This window comes from Alexandromys fortis, unplaced genomic scaffold (assembly GCF_014885135.2).
Source record: "Alexandromys fortis isolate MF-2015 unplaced genomic scaffold, M_Fortis_MF-2015_v1.1 scaffold_164, whole genome shotgun sequence".
NCBI classification, from domain to species: domain Eukaryota; kingdom Metazoa; phylum Chordata; class Mammalia; order Rodentia; family Cricetidae; genus Alexandromys; species Alexandromys fortis.
Genome location: NW_026068047.1, coordinates 1881982 through 1901491, shown reverse-complemented (window position 1 = coordinate 1901491; position 19510 = coordinate 1881982). Strand labels below are relative to the sequence as shown.

Sequence of the window (19510 nt, the reverse complement as noted above, 5' to 3'; positions counted from 1 at the left end):
ACAAAAAAAAAAAAAAAAAAAAAAAAAACCAACACAGAAACTCAGAAAACATAAAGCTAAACTTTCAAAATATCCAAATGCATAAATACCATTGTAATCCTCAACATTATATTTTTTGTTTTAATTACTGTGCTTAAGAGATCTGTAAAGCAAAAATGTCTCTAACCTGTTAAGTCCCATTTCCCCAACAACAGAATAACTTTCCAGAGTGCTGGGAGCTACTCTTGTCTGATTGTCTGATTTGAAGGACTTTGATGAAAATGTTGATCATGTGTGATAAAGCAAGTCACACTGTCCTTGGCCAGCCTCCCAAGTAAACCATGGGTGAAACAGGGAGCTCTGAGTTTGAGTGGGAGATCCTGCCTCAACATATAAGGTAGGAAACAATCAGGGAATGCCCACCACTGACTCCTGGCCTCCACATACATACGCCAACACACGCACACACAGAGACAAAAAATAAAAAAGGTTGTCAATCCTTACTATAAATACTGTACTGAAAAAGCCTCAGGCTCTCTGAAGCTTAACCCAACACTGCAGGATCTCTATTTGTCCAGATAACCCAGCAATCTGGATTCAGGTGAGGAGAGGAGACAGCACTCTGAACAGCCAGAAACAGCCTCCTATAGCAGACTACGGACTGGCCAGGTGAGTGATCAGAGGCAGAAGCTTAAATCAGAACAGGATCTGCAACCATTTCTGAAATGGGCCTAAACATATTTCTGTTATGCATTAAGACCAAGCAGCTTTCTCAACATTGACAATTATATAAAAATATTCAAAATCTCTGGAAAATGTTGACAGTGTCACTCAACCAAGATTGAACCCTTGTATAAAAAAAAAAAATAGGCACACCCATCTAATTAGTATGTAAATTTGCTTTCTTCCCTTAAAAATTATATATAGCCAGGCGAAGGTGACACACACTTTTAATCCCAGCACTCAGGAGGCAGAGGCAGGCAATCTCTGTGAGTTCAAGACCAGCCTGGTCTACAAGAGCTAGTTCCAGGACAGACACCAAAGCTACACAGAGAAACCCTGCCTCAAAAAACAAACAAAAAATGATAAAATTATATGTCTAAAGAATTGTTTTATAATAAGTTTCTTCATGATTTATGATCAACAAACACCAGACTTGTAATTTTATATAATTGTATACCAGGTGTTCTAGAAAATATATCAGACAGAGGGGGTCACAAGTGGAAAAGATTCAATATGCTATGGCCCATGGGTAAACTCATATGACTGCTCAGAAAAACCTGCAATATTTTAAAAGTTTATCTAGTTATTAATTTCTTAACTTTTATTGTTTGTTACGTCCAAATTTTAAATATGTGCTACTTTTGAAATTTAAAAACAATTCCTTGATGATTTACTTACATACCATAAAATTGGCCTCCTAAGACAGTCACACCATCTAGTACAGACTGTGAAAGTTTCTCACTGCTGGGCCTGTGGAAGGAAAGAAAGACTTAGTAAATGGGAAAGCACTGGAGGAGTGTGCTCACAATTTCAAAACAGCACGGTCACTGAATTTGAAAGCTATCAACTTTGCAAAAACACAGGGTAAATTACAAGCATTTTCCCAGGAGCCTTTGCACAGGTGATTTCTTAGAAAATTTTGGCTTTTAAATTTACAAAGAAAATACAAATAGCCAGGTATGCGGATGCAGACCACTGATTCCTCCCACCTACTTGAGAAGCTGAGGCAGGAGGATCACTCAGTTCAAAGCCTGCAGAGACTGGGTTTAAAGCCAGCCTGGGTAAATTTGTGCAGCTATATCAAAATCTAAAAAGGGACTAGGTCTGTAGCCCCTTCCTAGTATACATTAGGCCCTGGGTTCAATACCCTCTATTAGCCAAAAAAGGAGAAAGTGAGGAGGCTTGTAAAGGAGAGCTGGAGGGATGGCTCAGTAGTTAGAGTGCGTACTGTTGCTGCAGAGGACCCAAGTTCAGTTCCCAACACAGGCAGCTCACAGCTGGCTGTAACTCCAGCTCAAGATCCGATAACTCTAACCTTCTCAAGCACACACACACAAATAATATTTTAAAAGATATAAAAGGTACCCTAACTCATACCCAAATACCTTTCCTAGTTTGACTGTAGCAATATGTATCTTAGTTAATAACAGCATCGAGACTGAATGCACACAGTGTGGATGGAGTATGGGGCCTTAAACTACTGAGAGCATAGAATCTAGTTTTCATTTTATGAAATCATAACAAAGTACTCCTCTATCTGGAAAACCAGGGAGTCATTATGGAACTACAGGTAAGAGCCAAACACAGTGAGAGGACACTGACGGACTTGAGGGAACCAATCAATTAGCTATTTCTGCTGCCTATGGACCTAATGAGTGAATAGTTTTTGCAAAACCTGGTAACACAACACAGAGTAAAAACTAAATCCAAGCTTTCCAGAGAATGAGAAAGAAGACTTCGATGAAGCCAGAACTTGCATAAAAGGGAAAACTACTATTGTTTCAAAGTAACTTTTAACATTGCAAAAAAGCAGGCTTTTGTAAAGGCAAAAGCTGCTGACAGTGACAAGTACAGAGACTATAAAATGCTGCTTCCAGTGAATTCCAGAACAAAGAAATGACAGAACACCAGAACCAGCAACAGATTAGAAACCAAATCTCCAAGTGTGGTTTGTTTAAAATGATGCGCTCTGACTGCAGTGGGGAAATAATCCTACGAAGTGTCACAACAATTAAATGTTTCTAACATGCAGGAAACAGCTTTTGTACATTGCTATTTCATGCAACTCTCACATAAATTCTCATTCGTCACTAACCCTGAGATGGAAGCTCCCGAAGACTACAAGAAACTAGAGAGACTCCAAACCCAGACAGTCACCATGTGCCACTTAAAAAGGTGGGATGTGCACTGAGCTTCCCTTAGTCCTTCCCACTGCCCTTGGTCCTGAAAGGAGATGCAATATTTCACAGATATTTGCCCTTGGGCAGGCAACTAGGATCATCACCTGGTGTCTCTACCAATAACTACGAAGGCGGGCTGCTGCAGATCCACTGCTTCTTTCTCCACGATGGTGGTAAGCACCTGAGGCATATCCTGCTCCTCAGCACTGGCCAGACAGGTAGCATGCTCCTCCCAGGACGGGGCCAACATTTCCCCCATAGGATCAATCAATTTCACACCATTGTCTTCCTAAAAGAGAAACAAACCTTAAGGGGAGCCCAGAATGGAAGTGACTAGAGGAAGAACTTTTGCTATCATCCCTCCAACTGATGACTGAGCAGCTGCCCTGGGGACCACTGGCACCAATGCCAGGAACCAACAGGTGTTTCCCTGATGTGGGATTCCCCTCTGTGTGCTGTGATTACCGTTAATGAATAAAGAAACTGCTTTGGTAGCAGGGCAGAACTTACCTAGGTGGGGAAAACTAAAGATTGGCACTCCAACATGTGCTAACTACATTCACGTAAAACCTAAAAGCTTAAAAATAAAGCCTAGACACAAAAGAACAGAGTTAAACATGGTTTGGTAGCACATTTTCTTGGGTGGGCTTTGTTTGCTAGAAGCAAGCAGAGGCATGGCTCCTTTAAGGGGTTTTCTTGATTCAGCGGTAGCAGAAAAAATAGCCGCACTGTTTTGAAAAAGCCATGGCTTCCTGGGTGGTGCCAGCACAAACTCTGACTCTTTCAGGAGATCCAGCTATGGAACATTTAAATGGGGTTTATGAGCAGAGTGTGACAACTGGCTTAATGGCAACAGACCAGCTGTGAGCCTGAAAATGGGGTAATGTACATGGCTCTCAGAGGCACGAAACAGTTCCACCATGCTGGACTGGGCAGCAAGCAGGGAGTGCCATCCATATTTGCTCTAGCAATGCCACAGCTTAGAAAAGACCTCTAAATGAGTCACACTGTTGGATAAATATGTAGGCTTAGGAAAGAGAAGAAAAAGTATATAGACAGTTAAAATATAAGTAAATGGTTCTAAGAAAAAGTAAAGTCTTTAAAGAGACAGTACAGTCAAAGATTAAAAGGAATAAAAAATAAGCCATGTAAAGATAGTATATAAACAGAGAGTCTGGATTATATAAACTATTGTGTTTTCTTTGAATTTTTTGACTGCAGAGAGGCATCTGATACTGGGGACTGCTAAGCCAAGCCAACATATATACTTTAAAGGTATCTTGATTCCAAAATATGGGTCTAAGAATTTGTTGCTTTGGAAAAGAGGTTCTTTTTTTTTTTCCACAGAAAATGAGAACCTGTGGATTAATTCCATACTAATGTGTTTTGATGAACCAGGATCCTCCCAAAAGGTTGCCCTACACACCCCCAAAAATTGTTTATAAAGTTTGTTTACATTTAAAGAGGGATATGATATAGAAAGGAGTAATTTGCATTGGTATGGATCTTGGTCTACTGATATATATTTCTGCTCTTATGGTATTATGATCGTGCAGTTTATTTAAAAATGCAATGTATAATTAAGAAATATAGGCTAACAGATAATCATCTATAATAGTCAAGCTTGTAGTCATGTTAGTTAGGTTTTTAGATATATAGAGAAATATTTTAGTCAAATCTTTCAGAGACCTTCAGAATATGGCATTTAAAATGTTTTAAGAACTTGGACTTTATGCCGGGCGATGGTGGCTGGTGGCGCACGCCTTTAATCCCAGCACTCGGGAGGCAGAGGCAGGTGGATCTCTGTGAGTTCGAGACCAGCCTGGGCCTACAGAGCTAGTTCCAGGACAGGCTCCAAAGCCACAGAGAAACCCTGTCTCGAAAAACCAAAAAAAAAAAAAAAAAAAGAACTTGGACTTTTCATGACAATGAGACACATCTGCTCCTGGCAGCACCAGTCTACTTCAAGAGGATGATGGGTATCAAAGAGGCTCCTTATGGAGTTAGCTAGTCATTTGGGCAAGAAACTGCTCTTGCCTGGACTTCTTGATGGTATGCTGTATGAACTGGACATGCAGGACCCACAGAGAAATGACTGCTGAACTTGCCCAAAGGTGAGATGGTCCTTCGGGGTTCCTGTTACATAAAAGAGTCTGCTGCCAGACATTCTAAGAACACAGAAAAAAGTTAACTGATGAACTTTGCCATTACAAGGTAGTAGAACAGATCTTCAAATTTCCTGCTTCATGGAAAAGTCTGCTGAATACTACAAGCCTGTAGGCTGAAGATGGATGCTCCAACAGTATAGAAGAACTTTGGGTGACTATCCAGGCAGCAAGATGTCTCTGTCAATTCTAGAGTTTTGGAAGTTGCTTATAATGCACCTCCTCTTTACTTAGGTAATATATCCTTCTGGAGTCTTTGATGGAGTTGAAGAACAGATAGAAAGTAGATATAAATATTGTAACTGTAAGTCTTGCTCTGATAACTGTTATATGTAAATTTTCTTTGTTAAAGTTAAAAGCTTCCTTTTTATTTAAACAGAAAAGGGGAGGTAAGGTAAGGTGGGATTCCCCTCTGTATGCTGTGATTACCATTAATGAATAAATAAACTGCTTTAGACCTAGAGCAGGGCAGAACTTAGCTAGGCAGGGAAAACTAAACAAAATTCTGGGAGAAAGAAGGCTGAGTCAGGAGACACCATGGATCCTCCACCAGAGACAGACATGCTGAACCTTTGCTGACAGACCACAACCTTGTGGTGTTGCACAGATTAATGGAGATGGGTTAAATTAAGATGTAAGAGTTAGCCAATAAGAAGCTGGAGCTAATGGGCCAAGCAGTGATTTAATTAATACAGTTTCTATGTGGTATTTCGGGGCTGAGTTCCTCAGCCGGGGACAAACGAGCGGGCTCTACAACGTTTCCCTTGCATTACCTCTTCAGTTCCTTGTGATACTATCATGACTGATAATGTCTCCATCCAAACTTGGAAGGACATTCTGTTACTTCTCTACTCTAGACACTTTCCAACAAAATAGCCTCATTTCATTCCCTCCACACCCAATGCAGCTGGATGGCTTCTGGGAGAGGGTGGCTTCAAACCCAAAGGACCATACAGATTAGGAGGCACACCCCCAGCATTAGCAAAGTGCTCATGTAAGACTTTAAGACAATCCTGAAGCCATTTTTGACAATTCTGAATCCTCTCAGCCTCTGTGCCATAGTACTTCCCCTCCTCCCCTGGGAACGAAAGACCTAACAGCTACACTCGCACGTACTCAGTTCCTGAACAATTACCCATATACGTATGCTTTGGTTCGGTTCCCTGGGAAACGGGGTCAAAATGACCTCTTACCTCATCTGATCTGGCAACAGCTCTCCAGTCAATTATTGGTAATAGCCCTTTCAAATAAGCCAATCAGAATAGTCAAAGAACAACCCCCCTTGCTTCTGTGGCCCCTTTAAAAGTAGACTGTACCCGCTATTCGAGGTCCCTCGGCTTCCCGAATGCTGGGGGACCCTGTCATGACAGAATTAATAAAATCCTCATGCTTTTGCATCAGCTGTAGTGAGTGAGATGGTCTCTGGGGGCGACTCCTTCTCGGTGTTTGGACGCCAGAGTCCAACACTCAGACACATTACACCAGTTTGTTACCTCGGGATTGTGGGAGGCCGTAACCATGACTCCAATGGTGGATTTTGTCTGCTTTGACCTCAGGACAGCTAGTAATCCCATTCGAAACATGATATGGTCGAGATGCTGGGCATTTGTCCGAAACCCAGCAGTCCCATACTGGAGAATGAGCCCCTGGGGCTTGGCATGGAATGCGGAGCGTTTAGAAACAGCCTCTAGATCCATGTCTGCAAAAGTAAGAAACATTATTATCAACAAAAAGCTTTCAAGGACCATTTGCTTCCAAACTGCCAGTACAATGTAACACACCTGTTTCACTGGGACCATCTCCAAAGAAACATGTTGGGGTAAGGAGGGGGAGAGAGGATGGTGTGGGAGAATTGTCAGTATTCTGTTAATCATGTATTTTAACAAAACGCTGCTTAGCCAGGCAGGAAGTATAGGCGGGTCAACCAGACCGGAAGTAGAAGCAGGGCGAGGAGAACAGGAGAATGCTGGAAAGGAGGAAGCCCATTCCCCCCACTCCTGCCCAGAGGTGCAGCAACATGTGACCTGCCTGCTGTGAAAGGTACTGAGCCACATGGCTAACACAGATAAGAATAATGGATTAATATAAGTGATAAGAGCTAATAAGAAGCCTGAGCTAATGGGTCAGTTTTATAACTTATGGAGATCTCTGTGTGATTTTTTGGGGGGCTTGCCAGCTGTGGGGTATCGGAAAGGACAGAAACCCCAACAAGCCGGCCCCCTCATGTTACAGATGGAGCCCAATGTGGATAACTGCATCCACATAAAACCCGAGAGAGCTTGGGAAGTAATTCTGGGCAGAAAAGAATAAAGCATGGCTTCTTAGTAGCAGCAATCTCTCAGGTCTGCTCTGCTTGCTAGATGCAAGCAAGCGCTCTCATCTAAGAGAGGCTTCCGGACTCAGCTTTTCTACAAAACCCTGCAAATCTTTTAAACGGTGTTGATGAAAAGCTGAACGCATGCTTTTCGGTTTTCAGCTGTAACAGGAAAAAAGCTGCACTGTTTTAAAATGCCGGCTTTCTGGGCCGTCCTGCCAGGGCAAACTCTGACTCTTTCAGGCAGTAGTCCGACTGAGTGTGGTCTGTGAGCAGAATGCTGCAGCTTGCTCACTGGCAGGACCTTGAAAGGCCATAGAGTTGTGGCGATAAAAATGGCTACAGCTGGTACCTCCGCCAAGAGGCTGGAAAGCTAAGGAATGGGCTGGATCCAGCCACCAAAGCCACGGTTTTAATCCTCTCCATAAAGACTCATGTGGTCAGAAAAAGAGATATACAGTAAAGACAGATTCAAAGAAGAAAACCTCTAAATGGTTTAGAGTGTGTTAAAAATATATGCAGGCTAAAGGTTAAAGTCCTTAAAAATAAAAAAGAGAGTAGTTGGGTGTGGTAGTACACACCTTTAATCCCAATGCCTGGGAGGCAGAGAAGGAAGGATCGCTGTTCAAGGACAGCCTAGTTTACAGAATTATTCTAGGACAAAGATATACAGAACCTGTCTCAAAAAGAAAAAGTAAAAATAAAAGAAACAGAGGTTAAAATAAAGTCACATAAAGATGGAAAACACACAGAGAATTTTTTTTTTTTTTTTTTTTTGGTTTTTTCGAGACAGGGTTTCTCTGTAGCTTTGGTGCCTGTCCCGGAACTAGCTCTTGTAGACCAGGATGGCCTCGGAACTCCCAGAGATCTGCCTGCCTGTGTCTGGGATTAAAGGCGTGCGCCACCACCGCCTGGTCACAGAGAATCTTGATACTGTATGCTATTATGCTCTCTTTGAATTGTTTGAATGCTGAGGAAGGAGCAACTTAGGTGTGGGCCCAGGTTAATAATCTAAAGTCTGGTGTGAGGCCAGTGAAAGACCAAGGCTGAAGGTCAGATCCACAAAGGGCTGAGTACCTCCAAATGCCTGGGAAATCCATGTGGCTCGCTCACTATTCCTCCCAAACTAGAGAGAAACCATCTCAGAGGAAAAGCAAAGTGCAACCATTTCCTCTTGTCTAAGACCTCCAAGATCAGCCAGGACATCTCCAAGATGACTCTGCAATTTATTCATAAAGACAGACGCAGCAATCTTCTAAATCTTTGTCTAAAGCTATTCACATCTGCACAATGCTGCCCAAGCGTGGGCCCTGTTCCCCCTAATACTCTGAGACACCTCCAATTAAGTTGAGGTTTTCTGCCTCAGCAAGCAGGGTGCATGCAGATTCGTAGACTGTGCACTTCCTGGGTCAATTCTATCCTAGGTAGCCCAGAGTAGGTGTCCTTCAGCTAACAACCACACCTCCTTGCTTTACTGTCCTTCCTTGTTCTGATGCACAACGCCACAAGAAATGCCGAAAAATGTTTGCTTCTATATGATTTGTAAAATAGGTCCTTCCCAAGCTAATTTAGTTCGTTCCAAAGTAATCAAACTTTTGTTCACAAGAACGAGTATATTTTTGTAAAAATTGACCAGTATAAAAAAAAGTATCGCGATTATTCATAAGGGTGTCAACCACTCTTATGAAATCCAGAACTCTCTCAAAGGAAAATAACAGTCATATAACAGCACGCTTCCACCCTTTAATGCGTTTGGAGTTCTAGAACTAATTTCAATAGGTATGGGAATGGTTATTAAAAGTCCCAACAAGGACAGGCGGTGGTGGTGCACGCCTTTAATTTCAGCACTCGGGAGGCAGAGGCAGGCGGATCTCTGTGAGTTCGAGACCAGCCTGGTCTACAAGAGCTAGTTTCAGGACAGGCTCCAAAACCAGAGAAACCCTGTCTCGAAAAACCAAAAAAAATAAAAATAAAAAAAAAATAAAAGTCCCAACAAGGCCGGGCGGTGGTGGCGCACGCCTTTAATCCCAGCACTCGGGAGGCAGAGGCAGGCGCATCTCTGGGAGTTCGAGGCCAGCCTGGTCTACAAGAGCTAGTTCCAGGACAGGAACCAAAATCAAAACGAAAATCAAAAAAAAAAAAAAAAAAAAGTCCCAAGCTATAAGAGCAAACAGCGAAGCCCGCTTCTTTCATTCATCCTGCTATACTCGGTAGTACACTCTGCTCCCAGCTCCCGATTACCCGCGACTCCCCGCCCTCCAGCGTGAAGTCGGCAGGGAAGTTGGGCCGCACTGAGCGGTGGGTAGGTGTGTCCGGCGATCACCAACAGCCACGGCTGTCCAGGAACCCCCACCCACAGCGGCCCGAAAGCCTCCAAGCCCGCTCACCTAGTACCGGAGCAGAGACGTCCTCTCCACATTCGAGCAGCCGCCGCGGAGTGCGCACCAAACCAGCTTACTCAGACCCTGAAGACGTGGCCCAGCCTGGCTTCCGGCCCAACGCCCCGCCCTCCGGCCAATCGCGGTGGAGAGGGTCTGATGTCCCCGCCCCTGCTCGGGCTCCCGCCCCAGCCAATCGCGGCGGGTTGGATACTCTGGCCCCGCCCCAGGCACCAGGCCCCGCCCCCAGCCATCCGCGCCGCGCTGCTCGCGCCCGCGGAACTGCGGCTGCGGTTCGGAGCGGGTTCAGGGGCTGCTTGTCTTGAGCGAGCTGGAAGGGTGAGGCCGCGGTGGCCAAGGCGGGCCGAGGGTTAGCACCCGGGGTGGGCAACTGCGCCTCCCAGCCTAGGCCTCGGGGGGCAGGGGTCCCCGGAGGGTGGGGAGCACCGATGTCCCTCCGACCACCGAGGTCACCTCCCAGCCCAGCCCCTGAAAGGCGACGGTATCGCCATCCCTGTAGGTCCTCACCTCCTCGACCCTAGACGTCATTTATTAAATGGCTGAGACCCCTCCCCCAGCTCCGTGGCTAGGCCGAGGAGGCCCTATGCACCTGCGCGAATGCTGCACGCCACTGCAGTCCGGGTGGGCTGTCCTCCAAGGGTCTGCAGATGAGGGCGGGCGGCGGGGGGACGACCGGGAGCCCCTTCTCTCTCTCTCTCCGCTCTGCGAACATCTCTCCTCGCCGCCTCCAGCACTGCGCAGGCCTGAGATCCGAGCGGGATTCCTGGGCCGGCCCCTGCTTTCCCCAGGTTTGAGGCTGGCCTGGAGTACGCAGGTGTTTGCAACCACCTGCCGCGAAACACATCACCCCATCACCTGTTGAAAGCGCGGACTCCAAAATGACCGGCAAGGGTGGGGGAAGAAAGACTAGGAATCTAGGTGTTGACGGAGCATTTTAACAGGATGTGTTGTGCATACTAGATTTGGGGCTCAGGAGAGAAATCTAAACAGTTTAAGTGTCTGGGTGCGTGCCCCTAGCTCTCCGCAAACCGGAATGGCCTCCTAGAAAGGGGACCTTGGGAAATTTTTCCGGACACCAGGTGTCATTAACAAACCCACTGTTTCTGGGCCTTTCCAGGTTTCCAAGCAGGTTGATTTGGAGACATGTCCGCGTCGGTAAAAGAAAGCCTTCAGCTTCAGCTGCTGGAGATGGAAATGCTGTTGTCTATGTTTCCTAACCAAGGAGAAGTAAAACTGGAAGACGTAAACGCCCTAACGAACATAAAGAGGTATCTGGACGGCACTAGGGAGGCGCTCCCACACAACATCGAATTTGTGATCACGCTTCAAATTGAGGAGCCCAAGGTGGGTGCTTTTATTTTTTTCTACGTGTTTCTGGGTGCCCGTTGTTTTAGTGTGTTTTTAATGTGTATGGCATGGGCGTTTGGCCTTGAGCATGCAACCTTGTGCATGCAGTACCCTCGGAATCCAAAGGAGGGTGGTACTGGAGTCACAGAAGTTTGTGAGACATCACGTGGGTATTTGGACTCCAACCTGGGCCCTCTAGAAGAGCAGCCAGTGCTGTGCCATCTCCATCCCCAGGTGTCCACTTTTTAACTGAAAAACCCAGTGCATGAGCTTCCTATCCAAGAATCAAATACATATCCCATTACTTGTTTGGAAGGAAGGAAAAGATACCAAACTCGAGGTGCTCCTTAAGTTCTCTTAAGAAACAATCCTGAATTTTACATAAATGCACATACTTTTTTAACAAACGTGCCTACTGTTTTCGGTGAAAACATCCTGCAGTCTTCTTATTGTTATTCTGTCTCCTCCTCGTTCAGTTTCTTACCAACCTAACTGTTAGAATGTGCCTTCTGCAGATACCACGATTTTCACAAACCTAAATGCTGCCTGCTACAAAGAGGCTTCTCAGAAGTTAGTGTTTAGGATGGTGTTGATGGCACTGACAGTAGAGAGTAACTACAAATACAAAATCTAAATGTTAACTATAAACTTACCCCCTCTCCGGGCGGTGGTGGCACATGCCTTTAATCCCAGCACTCGGGAGGCAGAGGCAGGCGGATCTCTGTGAGTTCGAGACCAGCCTGGTCTACAAGAGCNAGTGTGTTTGTACTTCCTGCAGGGGAAAAGTCTGTGCTAACCCAATACAATAACGATAATACTATTATTTAGAGCAAACATTTTTGCTTGATGGGCAAAATTCTGCTAGAATAAAATAGAAATTAAACACCAACAAAAGCCGGGCGGTGGTGGTGCACGCCTTTAATCCCAGCACTAGGGAGGCAGAGGCAGGTGGATCTCTGTGAGTTCGAGACCAGCCTGGTCTACAAGAGCTAGTTCCAGGACAGGCTCCAAAACCACAGAGAAACCCTGTCTCGAAAAACCAAAAAAATAAAAATAAATAAATAAATAAACTTACCCCGTCTTCTGATCCCTTTAACCCCAGGAGTATTAACACATATAGTATAGTGCCATGTGGACTGGACACTTGAGAACTAATGTTTTAGCTCTCACCGGCTCACGCTTCAGAGCCGGCTACTGCTTCCCAGACTTGATTTTTATATCCTTGATTACACACTCCAATGGAACCTTGAACGTTTCCCATGGTAAATACTGCTTCTCAAATTCAAATTAAATTCTCGCTATGTGTGGTCATTGTTTAACGTGTGTCTCCTTCACTGGGCTCTAGTCTAAGGCAGAAATCATGTCTGACTTTATCCCTTCCTTCTCCAGCACAGGGCACCTGGTAGTGTAGTTCAGCAACGATTTGAAAAATAACAAAAATGGCTTACAGGCATAACTTGTAGCTGGCACTTGATAACCCCGTGATTGTTTCCTGTCACAACCGTACTGTTGTCGTGATAAGCTGGCTCGTGTGGTTCTGTGGTATTGAAATCTGGGTGCTTTTTATTTTAAGGTGACAATTGATTTGCAAGTGACCATGCCTCACAGCTACCCCTACGTGGCTTTGCAGCTGTTTGGACGGTCACCTGACCTTGACAGACAACAGCAGCTTCTTCTCAACCAAGGTCTCACTGCTTATCTGGGGACCTTTGATCCTGGTGAGCTGTGTGTCTGCGCAGCCATCCAGTGGCTGCAGGACAACAGCGCATCCTACTTCCTCACCAGAAAGCTGTCGGATGAGCCGTCCACACAAGCAAAGCCGGTCAAGAACACGTTCCAGCGGATGTGGATCTACAGCCACCACATATATCAGCAGGACCTCAGGAAAAAGATCCTGGAAGTGGGCAAGAGGTTAGATGTGACTGGATTTTGCATGACGGGAAAGCCTGGCATAATCTGTGTGGAGGGCTTCAAGGATCACTGTGAGGAATTCTGGCACACAATCAGATACCCCAATTGGAAGCACATTTCCTGCAAGCACGCCGAGAGCGTGGAAACAGAGGGGAACGGTGAAGACCTGCGCCTCTTCCATTCTTTTGAAGAATTACTCCTTGAGGCCCATGGCGACTATGGACTGAGGAATGATTATCACATGAACCTGGGCCAGTTCCTAGAGTTTCTCAGAAAACACAAAAGTGAGCATGTTTTTCAGATACTATTTGGTATTGAAAGCAAAAGTTCAGAGTCCTAGGACTCCATTAAAATGCTTGTAATTGTACTAAGTATTTATGTTAATAAGACCAAAATAAAAGGGCAAATGGCTCTGTATAATTCTGGGTGAAAACCTGCTCTAGAATTTTCTGACTGATAATGAAGCAAATTCTATCAGTGTAACTGTGATGTTGTTTCCAGGTTGCTGTGTAAAGTCGCACCTGAATACCATTTCATTATAAATTAATAAAACGGTCTATTTAACCAGAGAAACTTGGCTCAACAAGTCCAAAGCCAGGCTAGAGAGGTGGCTCAGAAGTTAAGAGCACTGGCTGCTTTTCCAGAGGCCACTGCCATCTGTAACTCCAGTTCCACTGGATCTGACGCCCTCTTCTGGCCTTCCAGGCACTGGGCTCACACGTGGTACACAGACATAATCAGGTAAGACACCCATACCCACACACAAATGAATAAATGAAGTCCCAAGCCCCACAGTTCATGTCAAAAGCCAGACTGCAGATATAGATTCATATATCTGAGACATAGTTGCACAGCACCGGCACAGATGATACGCCAGCTCATCACTGGGAATGAAATCTAAATCACAGGTAAACTGAGAAGAGTGCCTGTTTAGTACATTTCTTACTTTAAAAACCCTACGTGAAGTGTTTCAGTAAAACTAGATGCTAACAGCAGCAGCCGAGATCACCATAAGGTCTCGGGCACATACACAGAATAACACATTAGTGCTGTATGCCAGTATGCATTTAAACATAGCAAAAGGGAGAGAGAACTGAGGATCACTAAGGAGGGCACACCATCACCTTTGGGGAAAAGGCAAACTACATTTTCAGTGGTAAGTCTAAAGTCCCACCAGCCTTTTTCAAAATGAAAGTTGAATAATTTTTAAAAAACCCTAATAAGGAGCTGGAAAGAAAGTTCAGTGATCAAGAGCAGCGGCTGCTCTTCCAGAGGATCTAGGTTCAATTTCTAACACCTAAACGGTGGCTCACAACTGTCTGTAACTCCAGTTCCAGGGTACTTGGTGCCCCCTTTGGCCTCTGAGGACACCAGTCACACATGGTACACAGATATACATCCAGAGAAACATATACATGAAACATTGTAAAGAGTCTCACTAAAGTAGTTTTTCTCAATCATTTTGTTGCTAGGTATCTAGCCCGAGAATTCCCAGACATCTATGTGCCAGGGGACCTTCCCCTCCTTCTGGGAACCATCACACTCCTGCTGGGTCTCAGGCTGACGACTTGGACTCTTCAGGAGGCCAAAGTGGCAGGATTTAGTGTAGAGGAATGCCCCCACTCCCCATGAAACATCATAGCTGCCAGTGCTGTATGCATTGAGGAACCTGAAGAAGCCTCTGAGGAGCCAGTACCTTCATACCTGCTGTTTGTGCAGATGGAAGGAAGCTCAGGCCCTTGGGCTGGGGAGAGCGCTCGATGCCTCCTCAGAGTCCCCTGTGCCCATGAGGCTATAAAACTGGCTCCATTGTGTAGCTCATTAGGAGTCTTCTCAAAGTACAAGTCAGTCGGTGAATGCTCTGGCGATGCCCTGTCTGGAAAGACCTTAGCTCCCCCCCACTCATTTTTCAATCCCTTTTTATGCCAATGGAATCCAAGCTGGGGCCTCACACCTTACCTACATAGAGGAGGATGAAACAGGACTTAACATCTCCAATCTCTCCGTGTTTGCCAAAACTAAACACACCATACCTATCTCCTTAAACTACCAATCATTAAACCAACATTTGCAAATCTTAGGCCCTTTTAAACTCCATTAACCCTTTGTCCTTTGAAATGAGACCATGCTATACGGTTGACCCACAGAGGACTTCCCCTACAATTAAGTTATCAAAAATGGTTTCCTGAAAAACAAACAACTTATGGAGTAAAATATGGAACAAAACTAGATTATTACATAATTCAACGAGCAGAATACATTCAAGTCTCTGAACTCATGACTGCCTCTGGAGCTACTTCTAAGAATTTTTTTCAAGTATTCTGCTCTAACGTGGCCAGTATGAGCATTAGCACTGAACAGGACTTTAGGGTGTTACCAACAGACAGTTGTTAGAGGTTCCGATTTTACATTAAAATGTCTGCTTGCACATGCATGTCTACATACATATGTACATACATAAGATCTCATTCAAAACCCACAGCACACGGCTATTGTGTGTGCCCAGAGCAACAGGAACACACACCAACCTCGCTCATGCACACATGGCTTTGGGAACAGTCCCTTCTTCTGTACAGTTCAGAGAAGTAACTGGAACCAGCCAGCCTCAGCCCCAGCCCCAGGGAGAAGTGTTCCTGAGTTCCTGCTACCAGGAGCATCTCTGGCCCCCTGAATGACCCAGCTTCTCCATACCTCCTCAGCTGCTAATGATATTCTAAGTTAAAGTCTTTAAATGGCTATTTGGGAATAATACTTGTTCATAACAATCAAGGTCTCCTTGAAGTTTACTGAGTTAGGCAGTTTCTCAAGAGTGTATTTGTCTTTTATTATTTATTGATATATTGAATCTTCACTAAAAGCTGAAGACACTTGAGTGAGCAGCAGGGGGTGCCTTAGCTAACAGGCCATCCAAGGCAAGCATGTTACCTGTGAGACTGAGTTCTCATGTAACTAAGCTGAGAGATCAAAACTCAAAGGGACTCCTAGGGTACCCAATTCAAGGAGTTTTTTTTTTTTTTTTTTCTTTTACTGCAAGTGCCCTATTGTAATTCTATAGAATAGTTATATCCTGAAGGGACATCGTTTTACTCCAAAACCCAGGTTTTATGCAGAATCCTGATTTGTCAGAGAAACTAAACCAATTTAGTTTTCCTTCGTAAGGCCCATGTGGAAGAACACTGCAGTAAGTCATCACCTAAGAGACCCCTCTCTGTCCACGCCCAGTCAAAGCTAGAGGCATTTGGATCAATCCATAAAGGGGTTTAAGCAATGCATACAAATTTTTCTAAAGTCCCTCAAATAGCCAACTATTGAGCTTACCGGTCTATAATCCCAGCATATGGAAGACAAAGACAGAGTTAGAAGGATGCAAATTTGAGGTCAGCCTGGGCTACCTGGCCAAATTCTGTCCAAAGAGTCCGCCAAACACCAAGGGTTCCCTTCTCTAGAAAGAGGAATGAAGTATACAATGTGTCCTTCATTATGAAGGAGACATATTTACATTCCTACAGGCAAAAGGATTCTCACTGCACTGGGCCAGCTTGTGCTGAGAACTAATTCTACATGTCTCCATGACTGCTGCAAAATACTGATGTACAGTCATCTGGGGGTTTGGGTTTGTTTGTTTATTTGATTGATTGATTGATTTTGTGTTTGTTTGGCAGGGACTGCACCCAGGACCTTGTCCATGCTAGATTAGAGCTCTACCATCCAGTTACCACCCCAGCCCTCATCTGACAGTTTCTAATGACCAGCCTTTAAGGTTCCTGATCTTTCTTCTACTAACTGATGTAAGCCTCCAATGACTTCGGTTATGTCCTTTTAAAATGATACTTTCATTACTTTTCTAAGAGTTTCACACAAAATCTGTCTTTCCCATTCACTCTCCTCCCCCAGCTCCTCTCAGATTCCCCACGGCCTCCCCACCCACCTATCCAGATTGTTTTCCTCTCTCGCTAAACCTACGAGTTCATCTGTGCTGCCCAAACACAACTTGGGTGTGGAGCCTGCACTGGAGAGCGGTCCACCTACCGGGAGCACACCAGTAGAGAGGACTGTCTCCTTCTCCCAGCAACTATCAGATGTCAACAGGTCCCCTACTAGGGGTGGGACTCACTGACACCGCCTTTATTCATCCTGGGATTTTGTCTGGCTTGAGCCATTTAGTTCTTTATCCCTGTGTTTATGATAAAAATCTGTTGTTACCTTTCCCCTAAATTTTAATCACATTATTATAGTATTTATTCTCTAATTCTTGTGTGATAACACAAGGCAGATCTGTCATTCTATGCCAAGTTTCCCCTTCTAATTAAGGATCATACCTTTATGCTTTTTCTGTATTATTTTTACTTTGTAATTGTATACTGAACATTCTTTTCAAAGAGGACGGAGCATTTTTTTCTTCTAAACGAGTACTTCGTGTCATTTCTTCTAGAATCAGGTGGGAAGCTGTGAAACTTACGTAGGATTTACATTAGGTCAGGATTGGTAACAGCTTTAGTTAGTTCGGGCACTGCTTACAGGAGCAGGGCTTATCTTGGTATGACTGAAGCAATCTTCCCCCCCCCCCACATATTTTAGAATGCATTTACTCACTTCCTTAGAAACATAAACAAAAACTTGACTTATGGCAAAGTCAATGCTACATTGTCATCTTATCTGCTTCCTCTTGCAGCCCTGGACCAAAAAAGGACAGCATGTTTCTGTACTGCAGCGGACAGCCAGCTCAGTGCAGGGAGAAGTCCCCGCATTGATGCTCCATATCTTCTTGTCCTTTTGGTGACTCTGGAAGTCACAAGATAAAAACGGGAGCACTACAAAATGAAACGGCTCTCCCCTGAGCGCATTAAACGTAAGCCAGCAGAATGCTTTTATAGTGAGAGAGAGCCTTGCCATTACTGTAGCCTTCGTCATATAGGACTGTCCCGAATGTAAGGATTGTTTCTGGGGTGAAATGTCTTCGCAGTAAGGCACCCCAGAGAAGAGCACAGTCTCGCGCTGGGTGGGATGGTGTACTGGCAGTCCAGCACTTGGGCGGCTGACACAGCAGGCAGGAGGTGCATGAGAAAAAGGCTAGCCTGTGGCTAGTCTGACTGACTGATCAGGGCAAAGTCATACTGCCTTTGAAACATTTGGTATCAACCCAACAAAACAACTCAATAATGCTTATATTAATTATATTTTGAAATAACATTTTAGATATATTGGTTATTAACATGAATTCCAATGTTTTTAATCATGCTACTAGAAAACTTGAGAATCCCCTTCTGACAGCGCTGCACTAGAAGACTGCAGACTAGTGGAAGGAGAGGGCAGGAAGACGGCCAGCATGGACTCAGATCCTGCCTCCGTTGTTTCTGAGATCTGCAGGGTTGACAAGTGACTAAACTATCAACCTCATGAGGAAGCCACCAGGATACGGCAGATGAGATGATGCACTGCTGTTGTGGGATATTATTAATATGTTGGTTTAATGATGCAAAGATGGACTGCATCATTCTTTGTGTTGCATTCATCTGTTTAACTCTGAAGCTGTGTTACTTTGTCTGCCTAAAACACCTGATTGGTCTAATAAAGAGCTGGATGGCCAGCGAGGCAGGAGAAAGGATAGGCAAGGCTGGCAGGCAGAGAGAATAAATAGGAGAAATATGGGAAGAGATCTAGGAACAACAAAAAAAGGAAGAGGACATTAAGGGTCAGTCACCCAGATATACAGCAAGCCACAGAGAAAGAAGTAAATAAAGGCATAAAGAAATAGAGAAAGGTAAAAGCCCAGAGGCAAGATAGATGGGGTAATTTAAGATAAGAAAAGCTGGCAGGAAATAAGCCAAGCTAAGCAGCAACATCCATGTGGTTTATTTGGGAGCTGGGCCCCCAAAGAACTAAGAGTAAAACAACCGGCTACACACTGCTTGCCATGTAGGAGCAACCATCTAATGCCACCTTGACCATCTCTCCGTAGGACAGGACGAGGTCACGCACAGCACCCAGCACACGTGCTTACACACATATTAAAGGAAGTCCACACGGGAATAAGCAGTTATTAGAATATTTTAAAACTTCATAATACCTTGGAATTGTAGACATGGGTCAGAGGTTACAATTGTGCGCTTGCTGCTCTTCCAGAGGACTCCGGTTCAGGTCCCAGCCCCACATGGGAGAGGGGCTCACAACTACCTGTGACTCTAGCTCCAGGGGATCTGACACCTACTTCTGGCCTCTGTGGGCACCAGGGAAAACCAGAGCAAAAGCACATGTGCACGTGCTCACACACACATACAAAATAAAAAATAAATCTTCTTTTTAAAATGCTTAATAAATCAGGTGGTAGTGGTGCATACCTTTAATCCCAGCACTCTGGAGGCAGAGGCAGGGGGATCTCTGTGAGTTCCAGGCCAGTCTGGTCTACAAAGCTAGTTCCAGAACAGCAAGAGCTCCATGGGAAAATTGTGTCTCAAAAAAATAAAAACAAAAACAAAAAAATAATAACTTTTC

General features: G+C 44.7%; 2 protein-coding genes and 1 long non-coding RNA gene across 5 annotated transcripts in view; 2 read left to right on the top strand and 1 right to left on the bottom strand.

Moving 5' to 3' along the window:
* Positions 1 to 9869, bottom strand: part of Pgm3 (phosphoglucomutase 3) — a 20791-nt gene extending 10922 nt beyond the window's left edge. The window contains exons 1-4 of the mRNA XM_050118889.1: positions 9749 to 9869; positions 6541 to 6746; positions 2987 to 3171; positions 1385 to 1452 (exon numbers count right to left, since the gene is read on the bottom strand). Coding sequence (XP_049974846.1) covers positions 1385 to 1452; positions 2987 to 3171; positions 6541 to 6744 — 457 coding nt within the window. The 5' untranslated portion in view covers positions 6745 to 6746; positions 9749 to 9869. The remainder of the gene's footprint in view (positions 1 to 1384; positions 1453 to 2986; positions 3172 to 6540; positions 6747 to 9748) is intronic.
* Positions 9870 to 9978: 109 nt separating this feature from the next.
* Rwdd2a (RWD domain containing 2A) lies at positions 9979 to 17095 on the top strand. 3 transcript variants are annotated; one of them, XM_050118892.1, is made up of 4 exons: positions 9979 to 10078; positions 10878 to 11104; positions 12681 to 13302; positions 16681 to 17095. In XM_050118892.1, the coding sequence occupies exons 2-4, from the start codon at positions 10904 to 10906 to the stop codon at positions 16713 to 16715; spliced, it is 858 nt and encodes a 285-aa protein (XP_049974849.1). In that variant the 5' UTR covers positions 9979 to 10078; positions 10878 to 10903; the 3' UTR covers positions 16716 to 17095. The 3 variants fall into 3 exon arrangements, with proteins under 3 accessions (XP_049974849.1, XP_049974847.1, XP_049974848.1); XM_050118890.1 differs by lacking the exon at positions 16681 to 17095 and having other exon boundaries at positions 9980 to 10078; positions 12681 to 13584; XM_050118891.1 differs by lacking the exons at positions 9979 to 10078; positions 16681 to 17095 and adding an exon at positions 10090 to 10548 and having other exon boundaries at positions 12681 to 13584.
* Positions 17096 to 17763: 668 nt separating this feature from the next.
* LOC126486599 (uncharacterized) lies at positions 17764 to 19505 on the top strand. Its single transcript, XR_007588164.1, has 2 exons — positions 17764 to 17867; positions 18264 to 19505. It is a non-coding gene; the product is annotated as an uncharacterized lncRNA (long non-coding RNA).
* Positions 19506 to 19510: the final 5 nt, after the last annotated feature.

Bases quoted from the DNA above. Each gene is read 5' to 3' on its own strand.
- Rwdd2a (XM_050118890.1), top strand. From the start codon at position 10,904: ATGTCCGCGTCGGTAAAAGAAAGCCTTCAGCTTCAGCTGCTGGAGATG. The intron at 11,105-12,680 runs GTGGGTGCTTTT...TTTTATTTTAAG, and splicing joins TTCAAATTGAGGAGCCCAAG to GTGACAATTGATTTGCAAGT.